Source organism: Dermacentor albipictus, chromosome 7, assembly GCF_038994185.2.
Source record: "Dermacentor albipictus isolate Rhodes 1998 colony chromosome 7, USDA_Dalb.pri_finalv2, whole genome shotgun sequence".
In the NCBI taxonomy this organism is placed as follows: Eukaryota; Metazoa; Arthropoda; class Arachnida; order Ixodida; family Ixodidae; genus Dermacentor; species Dermacentor albipictus.
The window spans coordinates 98,559,139-98,577,474 of NC_091827.1; the positions used below are offsets into that span (position 1 = coordinate 98,559,139).

Consider the following 18,336-nt stretch of genomic DNA (forward strand, 5'->3'; position numbering starts at 1 on the left):
CATTCTAAGAATGTTGAATATTGTTATTCAGATTATACTTGTGATCTGTGTTTACCCTCTAGTGAAGTGATTAGCGTATACCACGAGAGGTTGAATATGCGAAGCACCTCTTATGTGCTGACGCAGTGCTCGAAAACTTGAATATGCTTACCAAACACCATCTACTTCATAGTGCACATCGGCAATATAGTATCCACGTTTTGTCATCCGCATCTCAGAGTATATGCATGTTTGGTTATGGCCCCGGGCGCTTGGATAGTAGCTTCTGTAGACAGTCCAAATTCTCTCACGCGTATTCACTGCCTGGATAGGGAAAAAATTATATTGAGCAGAGTGACTAGTTGGGCTTCTTAGTGGAAAATAGTGGAACGCTACAGCGCGGGACCCGACGAAGACAAAGGAGGCACACAAAGTACACCGACACGGCGCTGACTTTCAGCAAAAATGTTTATTTTGCCGGTGCGCAGCTACATATAAAGCGAACGCTTGGCAAAATAAAAAAACAAGATCCCACATCTCCACAGAACCTGGCCGTACCGGTTTCGGACCCAAACATTTGAATCAAGGTAGGTCAGCTCTTTTTGACACGACGTTTTAGAAAGACACTGACACGCTTATTTCCCGCACATAAAATTGCGGCAACCATGATAATTTCTCCAATAAGGCTTGATTCGCTCCAAGATACAGTTTTGCTTTTATCGAAGACAGGTCTGGACCCACAGCCAGGACAGCGCACGCTTACATGAACTTGAATAGTATTGTTAACGTTATTGTGGCGTTACCGAAGCCCATAAATGTGATTTGTTAAGGAAACGGTGCAAAGGCGAAAAAACATGTTAGATAAACCGCACATAAATATGGAGCAGTAAACATATGAGTAGTTAGACCTTCATCGTGTCGGCAACATAACATTGAACCATATATTATTTTGAGGGTATGTTAGGAAGCACACGAGTTCAAACACAATTTTTGTTGCATTCTCCCTCTGAAAATAATTAGCCATCAGTGTTCCATGTGTAGCCTGAGATCACACACCTTTTATGCAATCCTTGAGGAAGAAAACTGGTACTTTATTTTCCCGAGCGGGCAAAAGTTTATTATGCTCTATTGTGCTAAGTAACAACTGTTCACTTGCGCATGTTCAGCCGCAAAAGGTAATAGGCACACGTTAGGTCTTTGAAATCACTTCCACGTGTGTAGCATGGTTTTTTATCAGTTTGTCTGAATTTTTTTGTATGGCGCGCGCGGTGGTTATTCAGTCACGAGTTCTTTAGTTTGGCATATCACCTTGTACACTTGTTAACACTTTTCAGGGCTAAATTCTTGAGCTATTTCTCCAAGAACAGGGGGCCCTAGTTGCCACGTAGCCTTACAGAAGATGGAGGTGAACAAAAAGGGCAGTGAGTCACTCAATCGCAGGTTGCTTGTAGTTAGCGGTGCAATTATCTAAGCGGGCTCCTGCCTACATAATTTGGCGTTCTGCTTGATATCCTGCTCCGCCCTGCTGTGAAAATGGGGTTGTCATTGACGACTAGATGAATCTGTTTGATTATGTGAGCTCTAACTACACGAGGGACCCTACATCCATGCTCGGCAATGTTGCATTGTATCTCGATGCCACGACACCGGTTGAAAGGTGCTGCAGAGAAAGCGTTGAGTCTCCTTGCTTAAGCCATTGGGGCTATGAGTCGCTGAAGCCTCTCCCCTTAGTATATAGAAGGAATATTTATCCGTCACCTCACTGTAAGCCATACAGATTGCGGGCGCAAACATACAAAGTGAAGAAACAATAAAATAAATTTCGTTTTCGAGAAAGCGACCAAAGCTCTGCTAACAGACATTTTTCCTAGCCTAGCCATTTGGAAACCTCGAGAATTTCTTGTGACAGATGGTCCCTGTGACGTTTTACAACGTCACCCGCCGTGGTTGCTCATAGGCTATGGTGTTCGGCTGCTGGGCACGGAGGTCGCCGGATCCAATGCCAGCCATGGCGGCTGCATTTCGATGGGGGCGAAATTCGAAAACACTCGTGTACTTCGATTTAGGTGCACGTTAAAGAACCCCAGGTGGTCGAAATTTTTGGAGTCCTCCGCAACGGCGTGCCTCATAATCAGGAAGTGCTTTTAGCACGTGAGATCCCACATCTTTTTTGCAATGTCAAGACGCTGAAACCCAGGTACGCAACCGCATTATCGGCAGTGAACCAAGGTAACCAGATGACACCGAGGATACACTGTAGGTGTGCTCCCTTAGCTGATTATTCCGACAACGGCAGGTTTGCCCAGTATACCGCTTGCCGCAAGACAGGGGTAGGTAGTGCCGCATACCTTAAGGTGAGGGGACGAAATGATTGCGGTGTTTCGTCGTGCAAGTTGGACTTTCTTCAGAACTTTGGTAATGTGTGTGTTTTCAGGTCTGCAATCGCTTTCTTTAGGAAAGAAATTGAATTTCTTGTTTCTTCACTTCGCACGTTTGTGCCCGTAATCTGTACGGCTTACAGTGACGGCGTCTGATAGGCTATTCCTTTTATAATTTTGTTATCGTCATTTCTTTTGTTTGTTATAGACTGGTCAAGTATAAATTGCGCGGTTTTGACAAACAAACCTTGTTCTGTTTGAAATATTTACGCATGTGATACCAACTCGCCCAAGCATCTGCTTTATCGAAGCTCTCAGCTGCCCTTTCTTGATACTTCGGAATTGAGAACACCCGACAGTCAGCCCATATATATCTAATTTCACATGATCACACGCGTTTCGGGCTACAGCAGTCGCCGTTTGAGCCCTCCACCCTTGCCAGCCTTGTAGATCGTCCTGCACCCTGCTAGTTCACAAACTTCATCCACTCTGTACGCTTACTGCTGTTCAGTATCCGACGACCCTCTTATAACTGAGGCCAGTAGCCTTGTCAGCCGCTTCACTGGCTCCCCATAATCTCAACGATGCCAATCTCAATTTCCTCTGCCTAATCATTCTTGAACCTTGACATGCTCTCGACGCTCGCAACCAAAACTAGATAGTGCAGCTTATGATGTGAAGAGGCAGCGTAGTCGTCACCCACACACTTCTAGTGACGCTTCCCGCACGTCGTCTATGTTACTCTCACCTCTGATCCCCTATGAAGCACACTAATTTGTTATGAGTGCAACCTTATGCTGTTCTCTGAAGAAGATCCTATCACCACCATGACGCTGATCATAGGTGTTGTCGATGGCAGCAGCGTTGACGTAGTCAAGGGTGTCAACAGTAGCACCAGCGCCACAACCACTCGTAGACTATGTAGGTCCTCTGAATTTAAAATATATTGTTACTTAGGAATATTTAAGCATGTTTTACACAACTTGAGACAGCAAGAAGCGTCACAACAACGATGGATCTCTTCGACACACCTTATCCACTTTCTGTCCTGAAAAACTAAAAGTGCGTGCTTCGTATTTGCAATATTCTATATTATAGGTGCTTCATAACATATTTTTCATTAATTTTTACAGTTAAGTTAGAATTAAGAGCGATCTTTCAATTTCTGATTAACCGCCCTCCATCAGTTCAGACGATATAGCGTATTTCATTCGTGTTTGTCACTTTGTTGTTAATTGAGCATACTAGACTTATTATTTCAATTTTCATTTCGATTACGACTAATTGTTCTGTGTGAATTTCTCGCTACTAACCAGTGGCAATCTGCGTAAACTTATTTAAAATTATGAATTATTTCAGATAAAAGAAATATTTGTGATGCCAAGAAATACCAGTTGGTCTCGCCAGGAGAATGGCATTCCTTGGCAAAACATGTAGATCATTTGGCTTAGTTTCATTACACGAAACGCACAAGAAGCAGCCGCAACATGTATAGATATTTGGAAATGAATATTCGCTGTAACAAAGTGTGCTCACGATTCGTGCATTTGTCTTCTGAGTGAGTGAGTGAGTTAGAACTTTATTAAGCTCCTGAGGGGAAATCAACCCGGCGGCTCCACCCAGGTCAGGGCCGGTAGAAAGAGTCCTTCGGCGACGGCCCGGGCCCTCTGGGCAGCCTTGACCTGAGCGATTAGCTCTATGCTTCTGAGCGCTGACTCCCAGGAAGACTGCTCGGGAAAGTCCATGTTCGCATTGGCAGGGCCCAGCCAGAGCATATGTTCGAAGTTCTTGTATTCGGGGCCGCGGTGTGGGCATTCAGTAGGAAGATCAGGGTTGATCCTGCTTAGTGTTGTTGGTGTGATGTATGTCCTAGTCTGCAACTGTCTGTAAGTGATGGCCTGTGCTTTTTTGAGCTTTGGGTGAGGACGAGAAAAAATTCTTCCTGATAACCTATGATTTGAAGTGATTTCGTGGTATGATACGAGCGGGTCTTTGTTGTCTAGGTCCCTCCGGGCTGGGTTGAAGAGAAAGGGCGGATAGCAGACGCGGATTGTGAGCTCTCGCGCCAGTTGGTGTGCCCGCTCGTTCGGATTACAGTCAGGAGGTCCGGAAATGTTGCCCATGTGGGCTGGGAACCGTGTGATGTGTGGGGACGTGACGTTGTCTCCTCCAGTTTCTTGGAAGGAGATGGTGTTGATAATCGCCCGTTCTTTGCCCGCAGGGCAGTACGCATCAGCAGGCACATGCTGTATTGCGATACCAAGGGCCCGATCCCAAGAGATCTGGACCCTTGTGCCCTTACCGGAACGTGGCCGTGTCGGGAGGAAAGGGGATCCTGGGAGCTGAGCTGATACAGAGTGTCTGGAGCGTTAGAGCTCCTTGGCGGAGGCAACACCACGCTTTGTCTACCGTTTCCCCTAGACGGCATTCCTGGACTAGCCCTCACGGAAATAAAATCGGCAGTCACCTTTTCCTGTCCTCTTCTTCGTCATTCTATTTCATTGCTCTATTCTTTCATACCTGTCCTGCATTCTTTTACGTTATTATTACTTAAAGATTTTCACGGGACTTCAATTCCCTGTCACGTCTCCTTGCTGGGCTCAGCGGCGGGCGGCTAGAATCGCTGCCAAAATTATTTACGGTTTTATAGCGTCTTCCTGCTTCCGCAGGCTACCTTATTTTCCCCTTTGAAAAAAAAACACGCGCCGTAGAAATCTTCCATCTTTTTGTTCAACGCAAACAGAACAATACGCGATACCGTGTCATGCATACTGAGAACCCTTGAAATATTGTCAGAACCATTTCAGTATTCATTACACCTAAATGCCTCGCGCAAACACTCGTTGTAAGCAACAAAGGGACAAAAATTGCTTGCGGCGACCTCCTGCTTCAGGCACGCGACAAGCTACACCATGAAAATATTTTATATCTGGTGGCAATCGGTGATGGTGAAGTCACAGTAAGACCGTATAGATCGCTGAATACATGTGGAAGAGTGATATCAGGAGACGAAGTCTTGAACTTCACATATGAAGAACTCCTAGAGAGCTTGAGGGACCGGAACGTCATGCAGGTACAAATAATAAAAATAAACAGGAGAAAATAAAGTTCCAAGAAAACATACTGAACACAGCGAATTCACCGAGATAATTGTGGCTGGGTAAAGAGGCGAGGTAAATGTAAAGGTGAGGCGAGGCGGGTAAAGAGGTATGTAAAGAGGCAAGTAAAGGCGTACATCCGAAAACCAGTCAGACATTTCAAATGCCAGAGGTACAGGCACGGTTCGCAATGCTGCCGAGGCTGACAAACCTGTGCTAAGTGCGCCAAAACGGCAAGTTGGGCCAGTTGGTTGGGATTCATAGTAAGGTTCATTACAGCTTAACACAAGACAAGGACAAAAGAAGGTATAAAACTTGGTGATGCTGAGCGCCATGTCGTCGTTTTCTACCTTCTTTTGTCCTTTAATTGCGTTGCTCTGTAAAGAACCTTACTGTGCTAAGTGCGGTGACCACGATCATCTTTCCGGTAACTCTAACGGTGTACTCCGTTGCTTGAACTGCGACTACAAACACGCTGCGTATTCGCGCTCTTGTCTGACATGGGAAAAGGAACAGGAGATCGTCACAAGGAATGTAGAAGATTTCCTGCCGATAAAAGGCGCAAGCGCATTTAATTTCTTCACACCGCGCAGTAGGCTGATGTGCCACGTAATTTTAGGAGAGCATTGCTGCAGCAGACTGCGGCATCGGCTCCGCCCACGAAGGTCACCCCTTTATTTGCGGGCCGGGCCTATACGTGGCTGTGCCCTTGGATGTCGCCTCGCCATTTCTGAAGCAGGGCCGAATCACATCTGGAGTGCTTGTCTCCAGGGTCTCGTCTCTCGAGACTAGGCTTTAAAACTCAAGAAATAACTCGCAAGAGCTATTGCCTAACGCCGCGCAAGAGGCAATGGACATAGCTCCCAGCAAGTCGGTGAAACCAGAACCTAAGAAGTAGCGGGATTTACTCGACAGCTCCAAGAACGAACCACGCATCACGGCGCCCGAGAATGGACCTTTCAGCTAACTGAAACAAAACCTTTCCTGAACATAAAACATAACGCTTATTTCAAATGGATAGAAACATTCTACAGTGGAATGTGAGAGACTTTAGTCCACATTTTTGATGAAAAAAAGACAACTCTCACACAACTGTAATCCAATGCTGCTGTGTGTTAAGGAAGCACATTGGCAACCGAAACAGACAAATTTCTGCGGCTATATATAATTTGTCGTAAACACCATGACGATGCTAACACATCATCCAGCAGTATAGCCATAGTCGTCGACGAGGGTGTTGCTTGCAAATACTAGCCTATTCGGACGTCCCTCGAGGCAGACGCAGAGTGGTCAATTCGTTATAATAAATTGGTTGGAGTGTAATCCAGATACATGCTTCCAAACTATCACCGGAGCAAGACAAAATGATGTGGCCTTACTTTACGGCTTCCTAAATCGTTGCTTGTCGTCAATGACTGTAACGCTCATACTTGGTGACAGCTTGATACATGTATAAAGATCCCTGTGCTATTACAAATCATTCCTTAAATACAAGCAAGTAGCAGATCTTTAGTCACTGAACCGTAAGTGTAGACCGAAGCAAACGTACAAGTGCCATTTTATTATTGCCGAGCTGAGAGCTGCCTTTAGCGTATCTATGAGCTCTACACTGGGAACTGAGAGAATCAAGGATTATCTTACTAAAAACCTATACACTGACACACAGATGGCATTTCTGGCACTTTTAAACTGTACTTGGGCTGCCGAAGACTTTCCATGTTGATGGAAAAGCGCTATCGTAGACGCAGTGGAACAACAATGTAAAGACCTATACGACGTATCAAGTTTCCGTCCAATGGTACTCACAGGTTGCTTACGCAAATTTATTCAAAACGTGATAAATGGGCGTAAGTTACATTTTCCCAAATTGAAAAAAACTACCTTACCTTTATTGCGGTATAAGAGCGGGTCAGTTGAAAACCGACTATCTCATGCGTATGGAGGCAAACATTCGCGACGCCTTTATTCATAAGCGGTTCTTCCTTTCCGTGTTATATATGAAGAAACCATATCACACAACTTGGAATTGCATTCAAGAGTTCTCGTATTGGATAATTCAATGACTTCAAGAAGGCGCAAGACGCCTGCTTTCTTCGTTCAATGCACAATTTGTGACTTTTGAGTGAATATAGAAATATGATTTCGTATTTTGAAATTTTATTAGGTGGTTTGGAATAATTTGGGCATGATGCCAGAAGCACAAGTGAAAATTTCTTATGGCGTTAAGTGATAGTATGAAGGATCCTGCGCGTTGTCTGCAAGAGCACGTCTATGCAAGGAAGAAAGTCTTAATTGTCCCAGCAAGGGTAGGTAAAAATGAAAAGCATTACTAACGTTGGCAATATATGAAGAAACAAACTTTGGCCACAGCTGTTGCTTTGTCGACATTCCCAGTTGCAGCTGAGAGTGCCCGCATTCAAAACGGGGGGGGGGGGGGGATCGCATACTTTTCTCCTCCTGCTTTGGCAGGGGGGCGCATGTGACCCCGCCCCCCGCCCCTGACCGCCCCCGCTATAAACGCGTAAAAGCCACTTCCTAAATTCTACATTGACGCGCCAAAGTCGCGCGGAGGCATTTCTTATGCAGCAGTCGGACCATCATTTTCGGAATACGACGTCCTGCACCCGCATGCATGTAACTTCACAGCAAGGCTTATGCAGTATTATCGGCGGTTGAGCACATAAACAAGTTGAAACTACAAAAAGCAATCATATTTACACACACGCTGGATGTCGTAAAAACATTTAGTGTTTCTTCAAAATCATATAAGAATAGCGTAATTGAAGTTTCTTCGCTCCTGTGTGCAACCGGCTCATTAGACCAACAGGTCATAATCTAAGGCAATATGCTCGTAGATCAAATCACAAGATCAGATAATAGCGACGAAACCAGCAACTTGTCTTTGATATGTCCACCAGTGACATCAAACCGTTCTTGCGCAAAAAACTCAGAAGTTAATGGCAAAAATTGCGGCATTGTCAAAGACCAAGTAAACTCCATTTATTTAGACAGTGTTTAAAAAACTGAATAGGAACAACAGCAATACGGCGAACGGAGGTCGTCGTCATCGTCTCCTATGTTCCGATACTCGTACGCAGGTGCAGGCAACAAAATTGAAATATATTTCAAAGTTTCAGGTACAGTTGTGCATGAATGGAGCTTCATGGTGCCATTTTACTAGTTAGAGAATGTGAAACGCTACAAATAGTGCAAAATTAATGGCGTCATCCTAATTGAAGCAGTGTGTCAAACATCTAGATAAAAATGTAACTGTGAATGAACCTGCTTACCTCCTTGAGATCTTTAAGGGTGGCACCATTCAAAGCAAGAGGCAGGTAAAAGAGGACAGCGATTCTCACAGCAGACATGACCCAACGGGAAGTATTGCTGAAATGGGCCGCAAATGTCTATGACATTTGTATAGGTGTTGTTGTTTGGGAATTTCCTACTTGTACGATTGGTAGCCTCGCTTCACGAAAACCGGAGCACGTGGTATAATAAACTACACCTTTTAAGGAAGAAAGTAATCAATGAAAGAAGATTCGCAAATTGATGTGCATGTATAACCTGCCTGAAAAGACGTGTGTTTTTTTTTCAAGGCCCATAAGAGAGAGTGTGGCCTGTATTAAGTTCCTATCACCACCAAGTTTTCTGCGTCATGAGTAGCTTCGGGAATATAGAATACGTTATGAGGCTCCTCAGCATTCTTCTCTCTGTGTCCGAAACACCTGTTTTCGTCGCAAAAGTATTGCGCTTTTTTTTCAATGGCAAATGCTTTGCTAGTATCTCATGCAGTGTCGTCTTTGCTCCTACGTGTATTATGTTGCGCCAAAATGACCAAGGAAGAGACAATGGCGAACGCTACTTTGCGAGCTCACTTGGTGAGGTTGCTTTAGCAATGAAGCGATTAAAGGCCAAAACCATGCGTTCTTTGCAAGAGGTTTTGCAAACACGCGAAACAGGCCTGGAGAGCAATAAATAAAAAATAAACATTATGCTTTGTGCTCTAGGTCTCTAATATATGCACGACAAATGTGTGAACAAGAAAACATTCTGTAATATTAGGCAATAATGTAGCAGCCATGTGCAGCCTTGATGAATCACAATCCAATTTTCAATGAAGCTGTTATTTTTTTTTGCGACGTTGCAATAATACTTTCAATTACTTGTAATAAATCCGATGTTTTACAATATGGCCTGGATATGATTGGTCCGTTGGACACCTTTGCTCCTTAAATCGCTATAGAAAAATCCTAAGGAATTTTAAGGATGCAGGCAGTCATCTATGCACAGTTTACTACGATAAAACCTTGACCTCAGTGAACTCCACAGGAGCCCACTATTTTCGCTAAACTAGATTTCAGTTGCGTTCATATTGCTCTCTTGGCAGCAGGAGGAATACTACGTTGTTCGTAAAAGCCTTTATTCAGTTCACCGAGGACACCCGAGAAACAAAATACGAATCTTGAATGACCCATGATAATAGAAAAAGAAACAATGGTCCAGTAAAAATGTGCAAATCTTGTATTAAAGCAAGAAGCACCAACAATTTGTAACTTTCTGAACAGAGCATTACCCCTCTTTCAGAAAATACATTTGTCGTTAAATATCCCGTTATGTCTTTCGTGTCTAAAAGAACATGAGCGTTCTCTAATTAAAAAAAAAACTATTCGCACTTGTCGAACCACTGTAATCTATGTCACTGTTATGCGGTATTTTTTGACACTAACATTTTCTTTTCAGATAAAAACGAGCTAACACGTGAAATCACAGAAGCGTTTCATATCAAAAAGTGTGCTGATAAATGCATAAGCCAACCATCAGTTGCAGTCACTGAAAATGAAGTAGCTTTTTTAAATACTGGTTGAACATTTTTAATCTGTCATTAATCTGCTTCTGTTTTTCTCACCAATCTTGGTGCACATGCTCAGCGCTGATAGCTGGGGTATATGTGTTCTGTATCTTTCCGAAAATAAAACAAATGTGAGTAAGCGCTCGTGTGTCCCCCTTCACTATGTCCTTATCAATTGTGCGCGCTAAATATTTCACAATGAATTCTTACCAACTCACCCAACTATCGTTCTGCTGCAGGTTACGCATACTTCAACTGGTGAATATTTGCTCCGGCAGGCTTCGGTGTGTATGAGCGCTTGAATGGTCGACTTGTCTTTGCTACCTGGATTACATTATTTCAGACATTACCCGCAGCGCATCTGGTGGTATTATTGCGGGTGCACAAATATTCATAACATAAATCCGCAGTCTTTTGGCCAACTAAATGTGGTGGTAACTTCGGAAATCATTGTAAAAAAAACATTATAAAGGTCAGTCCTCGGGGTGTATGCCAAAACTTTAAATTTGTCATCCAAACCGAAGGACTGATAATTCGCTGATATAGATAAATTGAACCATTAGGTACCGTTTGTTTGTTGTAAATGGAATAAAACAATTTATTCTAAGAATACGTTTTCGCTCATTTAAAGATCGGTGCTTAAGGTATATCTTCATGTCTCAAGAACTTTCAAATCAATCATACTTCACTTGAGCAATTGGGGCTGCAATAGACTGAATACGCTCAAGTGCATCAATATGTATCTTGTGAAACGGCTCCCACACAGGACAGGCATGTTCCAGTAAAGGTCTGACATAGGCATGATACGCGGACTGTTAGTTTATTTAGTCAGATACTTAAGGTTTCGTTGAAAAAAACTAAGCGCCTTTCCTGCCCGGCTAACAACGCTGTTAATTTAGTCACACCATGCCCGTTCTTCGGAAAACGTAACGCTCCAATACCTGTATTTTTCCTCATTCCTAATAAGTTCATTGTTTCAAACGTGCTGATTCAAGAGTCAATTGACCCTTTTGGCGAAGATGACGTGAACATACATGTTGCTGTGTAGTACCAAGCATCTCATTATTTTACGCCATACCTCTACTTGATACGATCTTCCTGAAGCTGTGTGGGATCCGCTTCGTCAGTCAAATTAGTATACCAAACACAATCATATGCAAACTTTCTAATGTTACTCTTGAGAGCATGCGAATTACTATTGACAAACACAAGGTAGAGAAGTGGACTAAAAACAGTACCACGGGGTACTCCTGCAGAGATAGAAACTGAGCTTGAATATGATCGACGTAAAACCAATTTCTGTTTCCTTGATGGTAAATTATTCCTAAACAATCTGGAAATGGCTTTGTGAATGTTTAAAAGCTGGAACTTTTGTATTAGAGCTGAAAGCGATAGCACATCAAACACTTTTTTAAAAATAAAAGCCATCTTCAGTAATCTTGTGCTCTGTTGTCCAAAGGAGATGCTGTACAGGTCGTGATGAAATTCAATTACAGTGAAAGTTCGTTAATTCGGACTTCAATAATTCGAATTTATGGATAATTCGAACTGTACGATTTGGTCCGGACAAGCTCCACAGAAGTCTATGTATAAAAAAGTCCGTTAATTCGAACGCGAGAAGGTTCCCTCACGGATAATTCGAACTACGCTCGCCTGGCACATGGCCAGAGAAACGCGCCTACTGCCTACACACAAGGCTGTATTGCCTCCGAAACGGAGAGAACGGCGAGAGAAGGCAAAATCGGAAAAAAATCTAATCGACGCGGAGTCAGCCAGAAGGCAGCGGCGGCTGCCGCCTCTCCGTTCTACGTAACCTCCGAGACTTCTTGCCCGTTGCGAATCTCGGAGGCTTTCCAAATCTTGTACAGCTGCTAATGTTGTGCGGAGATGGCACGGCAAGCTCCAAAACACAGCGAATAAAGTACGTCGCAGCTGCGCTTGCAATCAAGAACCAACGGATCAGGGCCTTCGCCACCTTCACATCTTCATCGTCTTTGTCTCAGCAGTCTTCAGCGGTTGTGCACCTCTGTTTTCAGCTTAGGAGGTATCGGCCGTCGCGATTCATTGTGATGGTGTTAAGCCTTGGTTAACGTTCGTTTCAGTGGACATCGGTGGTGTGGCACAGTCGGACCCAGAGCTTCGACTTGAAGATGGCGTGTGCCCGCGGCACACGCCATCACTTTCTGACACGCCAAATTTCTGACATGCCCTACTGCTTCCAAATCGCAGTGTACTGTTGCCCTCCTTCACATTCGTTAGTTCAAACTTTCGTTAATTCGAACTGAAGCGACTTCCCCTTACGGTTCGAATTAACGAGCTTTTACTGTATTTGCTTTGTACATGAAAATACTCTTCAAAACCACCATGTCGTCAAAAATTAAAAAAAATCAAACTGAAGTCAGGTGATTCATTAAGGCGGAACATAGAACATGAACAAGTACTTTGCAACAAATTGGTGTCTGGGAAATAGCTTGGAAACGTGGGCTTGTTGGTGATTCATTTGAAAAAGTGTCGCTCTCTCGTGTCCTTGTCTTTTCTGTTCTGTGCCCTTTTCCAGGGAAATAGTCCTATAATGGGCACTTCTGATATAGAGAAACATTTAAAAACAGGTACAACGCTAACAACCTTCCAGTCATCCGGAAGCGTGCGCTGATCTAGCGATTTTTTTCTATATAGCATAAAGGTAATTTACGTATGCCTCATAACAGTGTTTTAAAACCCTTGGATAGTTACAATTTCATCCTGTTGCATCATTTTCCACATATTCTAACAGTTCATATATGTTAATAAAAGAAAGGTAAAGCTGTTTCATGGGCAAACACTGCTTCATTCTACACTCAAACGTATCCTCAGTATAAGGGTGAAAAACCGATTTGAAGGAGTCGGTGAAAATTGCGGCCTCAATGCGATCCTCAGTGACTATCAAAACCATCAAGACGTAGATTCGGCAGACTAACTTTCTCGCTACCACATCGTTTTATATACATTAAGAACCTCTATTTATGAGGAAAGGCAGTAGCCAAGCCCTCAAAATACTTTTCTGCTGCTTCTGTCATTTTCATATTATAAAGTGCCGTCAAGGCATTCATCTGTCGAACTTATTCGATTTGTTTTCGCACTGTCGGGAGGAAGCCCTCTTATCTTTTTGATCAGCTTAATAAGATGTACACCAATGCAAGGCTTCTCCCTATTGTTTAACTCATTGCTTGAGACGCTCAGAACATTATTTTGAGTGACAAAAGTAATGCGCTCTTTAAAAAATAACAATATCTTATCGACGTTTGCCGTCTGCACTACATTAAAACGGCAGAGATTGATTTTCAATTAGCGTTGACATTTAATTGTATTTCGTTTTACTGTAAAAGAAGATTATCCTGAACTCGCGTGTTTTAATAGCAGGTCTAGTTAGCGAGGACAGCGTTGTGGTCACTAATGCCAGTAATAACATCCGGTTCGCTAATAACATCAGGGGTATTACCAAACAACAATTCCAGAATGTTTTTACCTCTCATGTGCTTTCAAACGTACTGCGTGGGGACGAGCATGTCAGTGAACGTTTTCAACTCACAATATGCAACCGCAGTAAATTTTAAAACAAGGGCGCTGTTAGTAACACTTACGAACAGGCAAATTGAAGTTACCTGCAAGAACGACAGAATCTTTAGAAAAACTGCAGACAATTTTTCGCATCTGACGCATAACGCTTGACTAAAAAACAGGAGGACAATAACATCCACCAAAAGCAAAACTAGAATGGTCACTCTGCGACACTACTATGCGACACCAAACCGAATCAGTTTTATTCTTATCAATAAATAAATTTTTCCGACACAACAGAATTCCTCACAACAATGAAAACACCACCGCCTTGTTTCGATCTGCCTCTCCTATATTCCTGAAGATTGCACGGGAACATCTCCAAGTTCAAAATTGTTTCATCAAGCCAAGATTCTGACCCCATGACTCTGTCAGCCTTCATTGATTTGAAAAGGCCTTCCAGATCATCATCTTTAGTCTTCTCCATATGTCAGTTCATAATCGGCAAAAGAACATCGTGGACATAGTGAATTCTTTTTCCTCTTTCTCTTTTTGGGCGTGTCACATGCGCCTTACTTTCACGACATCCTGCGCATAAGTATCGCAAGTATGAGTTTTACCATAAATGTGAACCTTAATAAAAGAAAGCTTCACTACGTGACCATCCTATTTTTTTTGTTTTTGAATATTTCCATAAATGCTCTCTTTTTCCCGCACCGCCTGAAAACAGTCACCACTAAGTGATAAACCGGAATCTTTAACTTGTACGGATTCCTGAAAAGCTCCGCTTTACCTTGGTAGTTCAAGACCATAAAACGGCCTGCTTGTTCATGCCTCGCTTCTTCTTTACAATGCGTTGAATTCTTTTATCACGCCTAAATGTGATGCCCATTTCAGATGTAAAAACATCCTCTAGAACATGTTTACGGAGTGATGTTGTCATCTCAATGTTATTTTCCCAAAGCCCATGGATGATCAAGTTATTACGGCTGCTTCGATCTGTTTTTAAGATTATCTATCTTTGCTTACATTCGTACCATGCTTATCGATATATGTTACACATATGTTTTATGTTACACTGCTTTCTCAAGACGTTGAATTTGTACATCTCTTCAAGGAAGATGCCTTACCTCATATTTTATTGAATCCAACCTCTGAACGGTATAAGCAGTGTAGCTGTCGAACTTCTTTCCAACATTTCCCATGAGCTCAAGTAATTGTTTCCGAGCTTGAAGCAGCCCTCTCATATCATATAGTGTTTTTATATCATACAGGTGTCATATAGAGTTCTAACCTAAGTTTGGGACACACCTTGAGTAACTCTCAGACATCCTTGGTATATGTTAGAGGCTGGTCGGCAGCGCAACTTCAAAAAATACAATTTTGTCATTCCTCAGATAACTGTACTTGGACATCTGGTTGACGCTCGTGGAATCTGACCAGACCCGGAAAAAAATTCTTGCCTCAATATCTTTCCTGCGCCGCACTCTGCAAAAAATTTCCGCAGCTTCGTATGACTTTGTCCTTACTTGCGCCGCTATGTTAAAGATTTTGTCACCATAGCACGCGCCTTTTTCATGTGGCTCCTCCCACGTTGTCGGCTTTTCTCGTCTGACCACCTCATCACCCGCGGCAACGCCTAATATTCGCGTGGCAGCTAGAGCTCGGCTGAAATAAAGCAGTTCCTTATAATATATAGTCTGTCACTTCCATTTCACACCTCGAAGAGGCAGGACGCGTGTCAAGTGAGCTCCCAAAGAACACTTTGTAATGTGGCGAACGCGGTTAAAACCACGCATCTGGCGCCTCAAAGTGGTGCGACGTAATCCTATGGCATTTCTTTGGATTTACCGCTAAATCGTCACTTTCGCATTTTCATGTCCCTACATGCGTTTTTTACTGCAAAAGCACCCATTGTGACCGACCTTAGGCCTAATAATACGAATCGCGTACCTTGGCTAGTATGTCGCGGTAACTGAGTCTATTCTCACCGCGTCCGCGTGCCCACGATAATGTGTATGTTTAACACGGACTGTACTCGGTGATGCTTACCTTTTGTAAGTGATTTCTGCATTATTCTTGTGCCCAAGGGGCTTTTACTTAGAACATCTAATCCTGCCTATAATAATGTAGTGGTTCATTACAAACAGCATGTGCCTAAAGTGATTACTTTATTAAAGGAGAGCTTATGTATGAAGTCCAAATACATAGCCCCTTTAGTGAGGGCGCACATAAGTATCACAAGAAAGTGTTATTTTCTATCCAAATGTACAAACGACATCGAAGATAACCATGATTAACAAAATTTTTTTTGCGGAACGTTTTTTAGCAATAGGAGTGAAACCTGAAATACAAGACTGGAAAGGGCCTCACTCCAGGCAACCTATAACTTTGTTTCAAAGTTGCACAGACAACTCAGGCATATGTGAACTGCAAGTGTACATATCATTTCTTTTACAGATTAAATCACCTGGGTGACAACATTGCAACCGGATAGTTTGCATTGGTTTGCAAAAAAAGTAAGTAGCGTGCTTCACTTCTGCTATCTTCTCCTGTGTTTCTATTCAAAGCCAACGAATTATGGTTGCTGCTTGAAACTCAGCGCTCACCGAAGACATTGAATTAGAACCTTTTTACTGAATACCTACACTCAGCAACAAAAATAGTTTTGTTTAAGCAAAAGTTAACACTGTTTCATCAGTGTCTATAGGTGCAGTAAATATATTTCGGGTGTTCCCATATCCCTTTATTCAAATATAGGCCATGGTAAATCCCACAGCAGTGTTTTAAATAAATATGTGAAGAAAGACCATATCCCACTGACAAAATTTGTTGTCAGATCCAGTGAAAAAGCAACTCCGTGAGGTCCATCTCGCGGTCGAAGCAACTGCTGTCATCGCCACTTCAGAGACAGAGAAAATAAATGCTTAAATCACGGTTCTAAGCTTATTTGAGGAAGCTGCATGAAGAGTAACTTTGCAAGTTTTGCGCCATGCTCCATATTAAGCTAACTCCCTCAAGCAATAGTGGACTCGTTAACTTTTATTAGTGACCGGAGCTTGCACAAGGTGACGTCACCTCCTTACACTCGCGCACTTTCCTAAATGCATCGAGTCCTTTGCTTGACCTCTGAGGCTTCATGCAGTAAGGGATGCTTTTCGCTGCTGCTCAACCAGACAATAGGTCACTGTATATTCGAGCCCTACCTTCATGGAGACAATGGGCTTTATTCTTGGTGGAAATTTACGCACGGGTTGGCTAAACTGCGTCATCCGGCCTAGCTGTTGCCAGGCTGCCAGCTGCACTTACGTTCACGTGAATGCATGCTCCACGCTGTGGCATGCGCTCCAATAAATGCGGTTTCTAGAATATTCAAGTGCTAGGGCGGCTAGTCAGTGAAGCCACAAAAGCTAAAGCACATGGAAATTTTTCTAGGAACGGCAACATGCTGTGCAATTTGCAATGCTATAGTCATCAAGGCTTGTTCATTTTATGGAAAAATAATGTGTAACTGTAACAAAAACACACGTGGCATATATAAGCCAGACGAACACACGCAACTTAAATTCTTGTCATTTATTTTAAAGAGAAAGAAAGTACTTCTACGGATACTTTGCGCTAAACACCTTTGGAACTTTTCATAACCTCATGTCTATTCTTATTGCATTTTGATTAGTTTCATAACATTGGAACCCCACATAACATATTTCACCTCCATCCCATACCCCTGCATGTCCTGAGGCATTTTCCCTTGCCTTTAAGAAATAAAAGTGGCTGATGAGGCCGCGTCGGCCGCGGGGCGTTCTGGCCTGCCGCGCCACGCTATAGTGTCCATCCGTTGCATCACACGCCAGTTTCACAAACAGATGGAGGGCGATTGGTATCGACATTGGAGATCAGACATGTCATATACGAGAGCTTTTTATAGGTCCCCACAATCTCAGCAATCCCGGCCTTCTTTCCTCCGATCAAACCGTTAGTACGGATTATTACGGGACTCGGTAGATTCCCTTATTACCTACAATGCTTTGGTGTAGCCCCTAACAAGCCATGCCGGTGTGGCATGGAGTGCACCTCTTTCCATCATTGTCTTACGGGAGGCTCCCTGACGGCTGGCGTTGTGTATTGTTGGCGCCTCGGATCACACTCTGGCGATGAGCACATATCCGCGTATTCTTGAAAACCGGAGGAATTGGGCCATTCTAACACTCATGGAACGCCTAATTGGCGCAGTGAAAATGGACTGGCCAGGGGGCGTTCCCCGGCTTGACATCTCGTAATCGCGGCCGCTCGCCTCTGTATCAGTGTTCACTCATCCCTCTTCTTCTTTGCTCATTTTGGTTAATACTGCATCTGCCTGTTGCTCTTGGGCAACTCACGCAGTGACAGCCATGATTTGGCAAGTCACTTGTGCATGCGCGCAATATGCACTGCTATTTTGCCTCAATGCGAGACGTCTCAACTTCATTCAAGCCGAGCGTGCACCCGCTTG

General features: G+C 43.3%; 1 protein-coding gene across 4 annotated transcripts in view; it reads right to left on the minus strand.

Annotated features, from left to right (window-relative positions):
- The window catches only part of LOC135916861 (uncharacterized), a 116,922-nt gene that overhangs the window by 27,079 nt on the left and 71,507 nt on the right, over positions 1-18,336 (minus strand). For all 4 annotated transcript variants that reach the window (XM_070521387.1, XM_070521389.1, XM_070521388.1 and 1 more), the window contains 3 exons: positions 10,526-10,631; positions 8,746-8,842; positions 152-303 (listed from right to left, as the gene is read on the minus strand). In XM_070521387.1, coding sequence (XP_070377488.1) covers positions 152-303; positions 8,746-8,842; positions 10,526-10,631 — 355 coding nt within the window. The remainder of the gene's footprint in view (positions 1-151; positions 304-8,745; positions 8,843-10,525; positions 10,632-18,336) is intronic.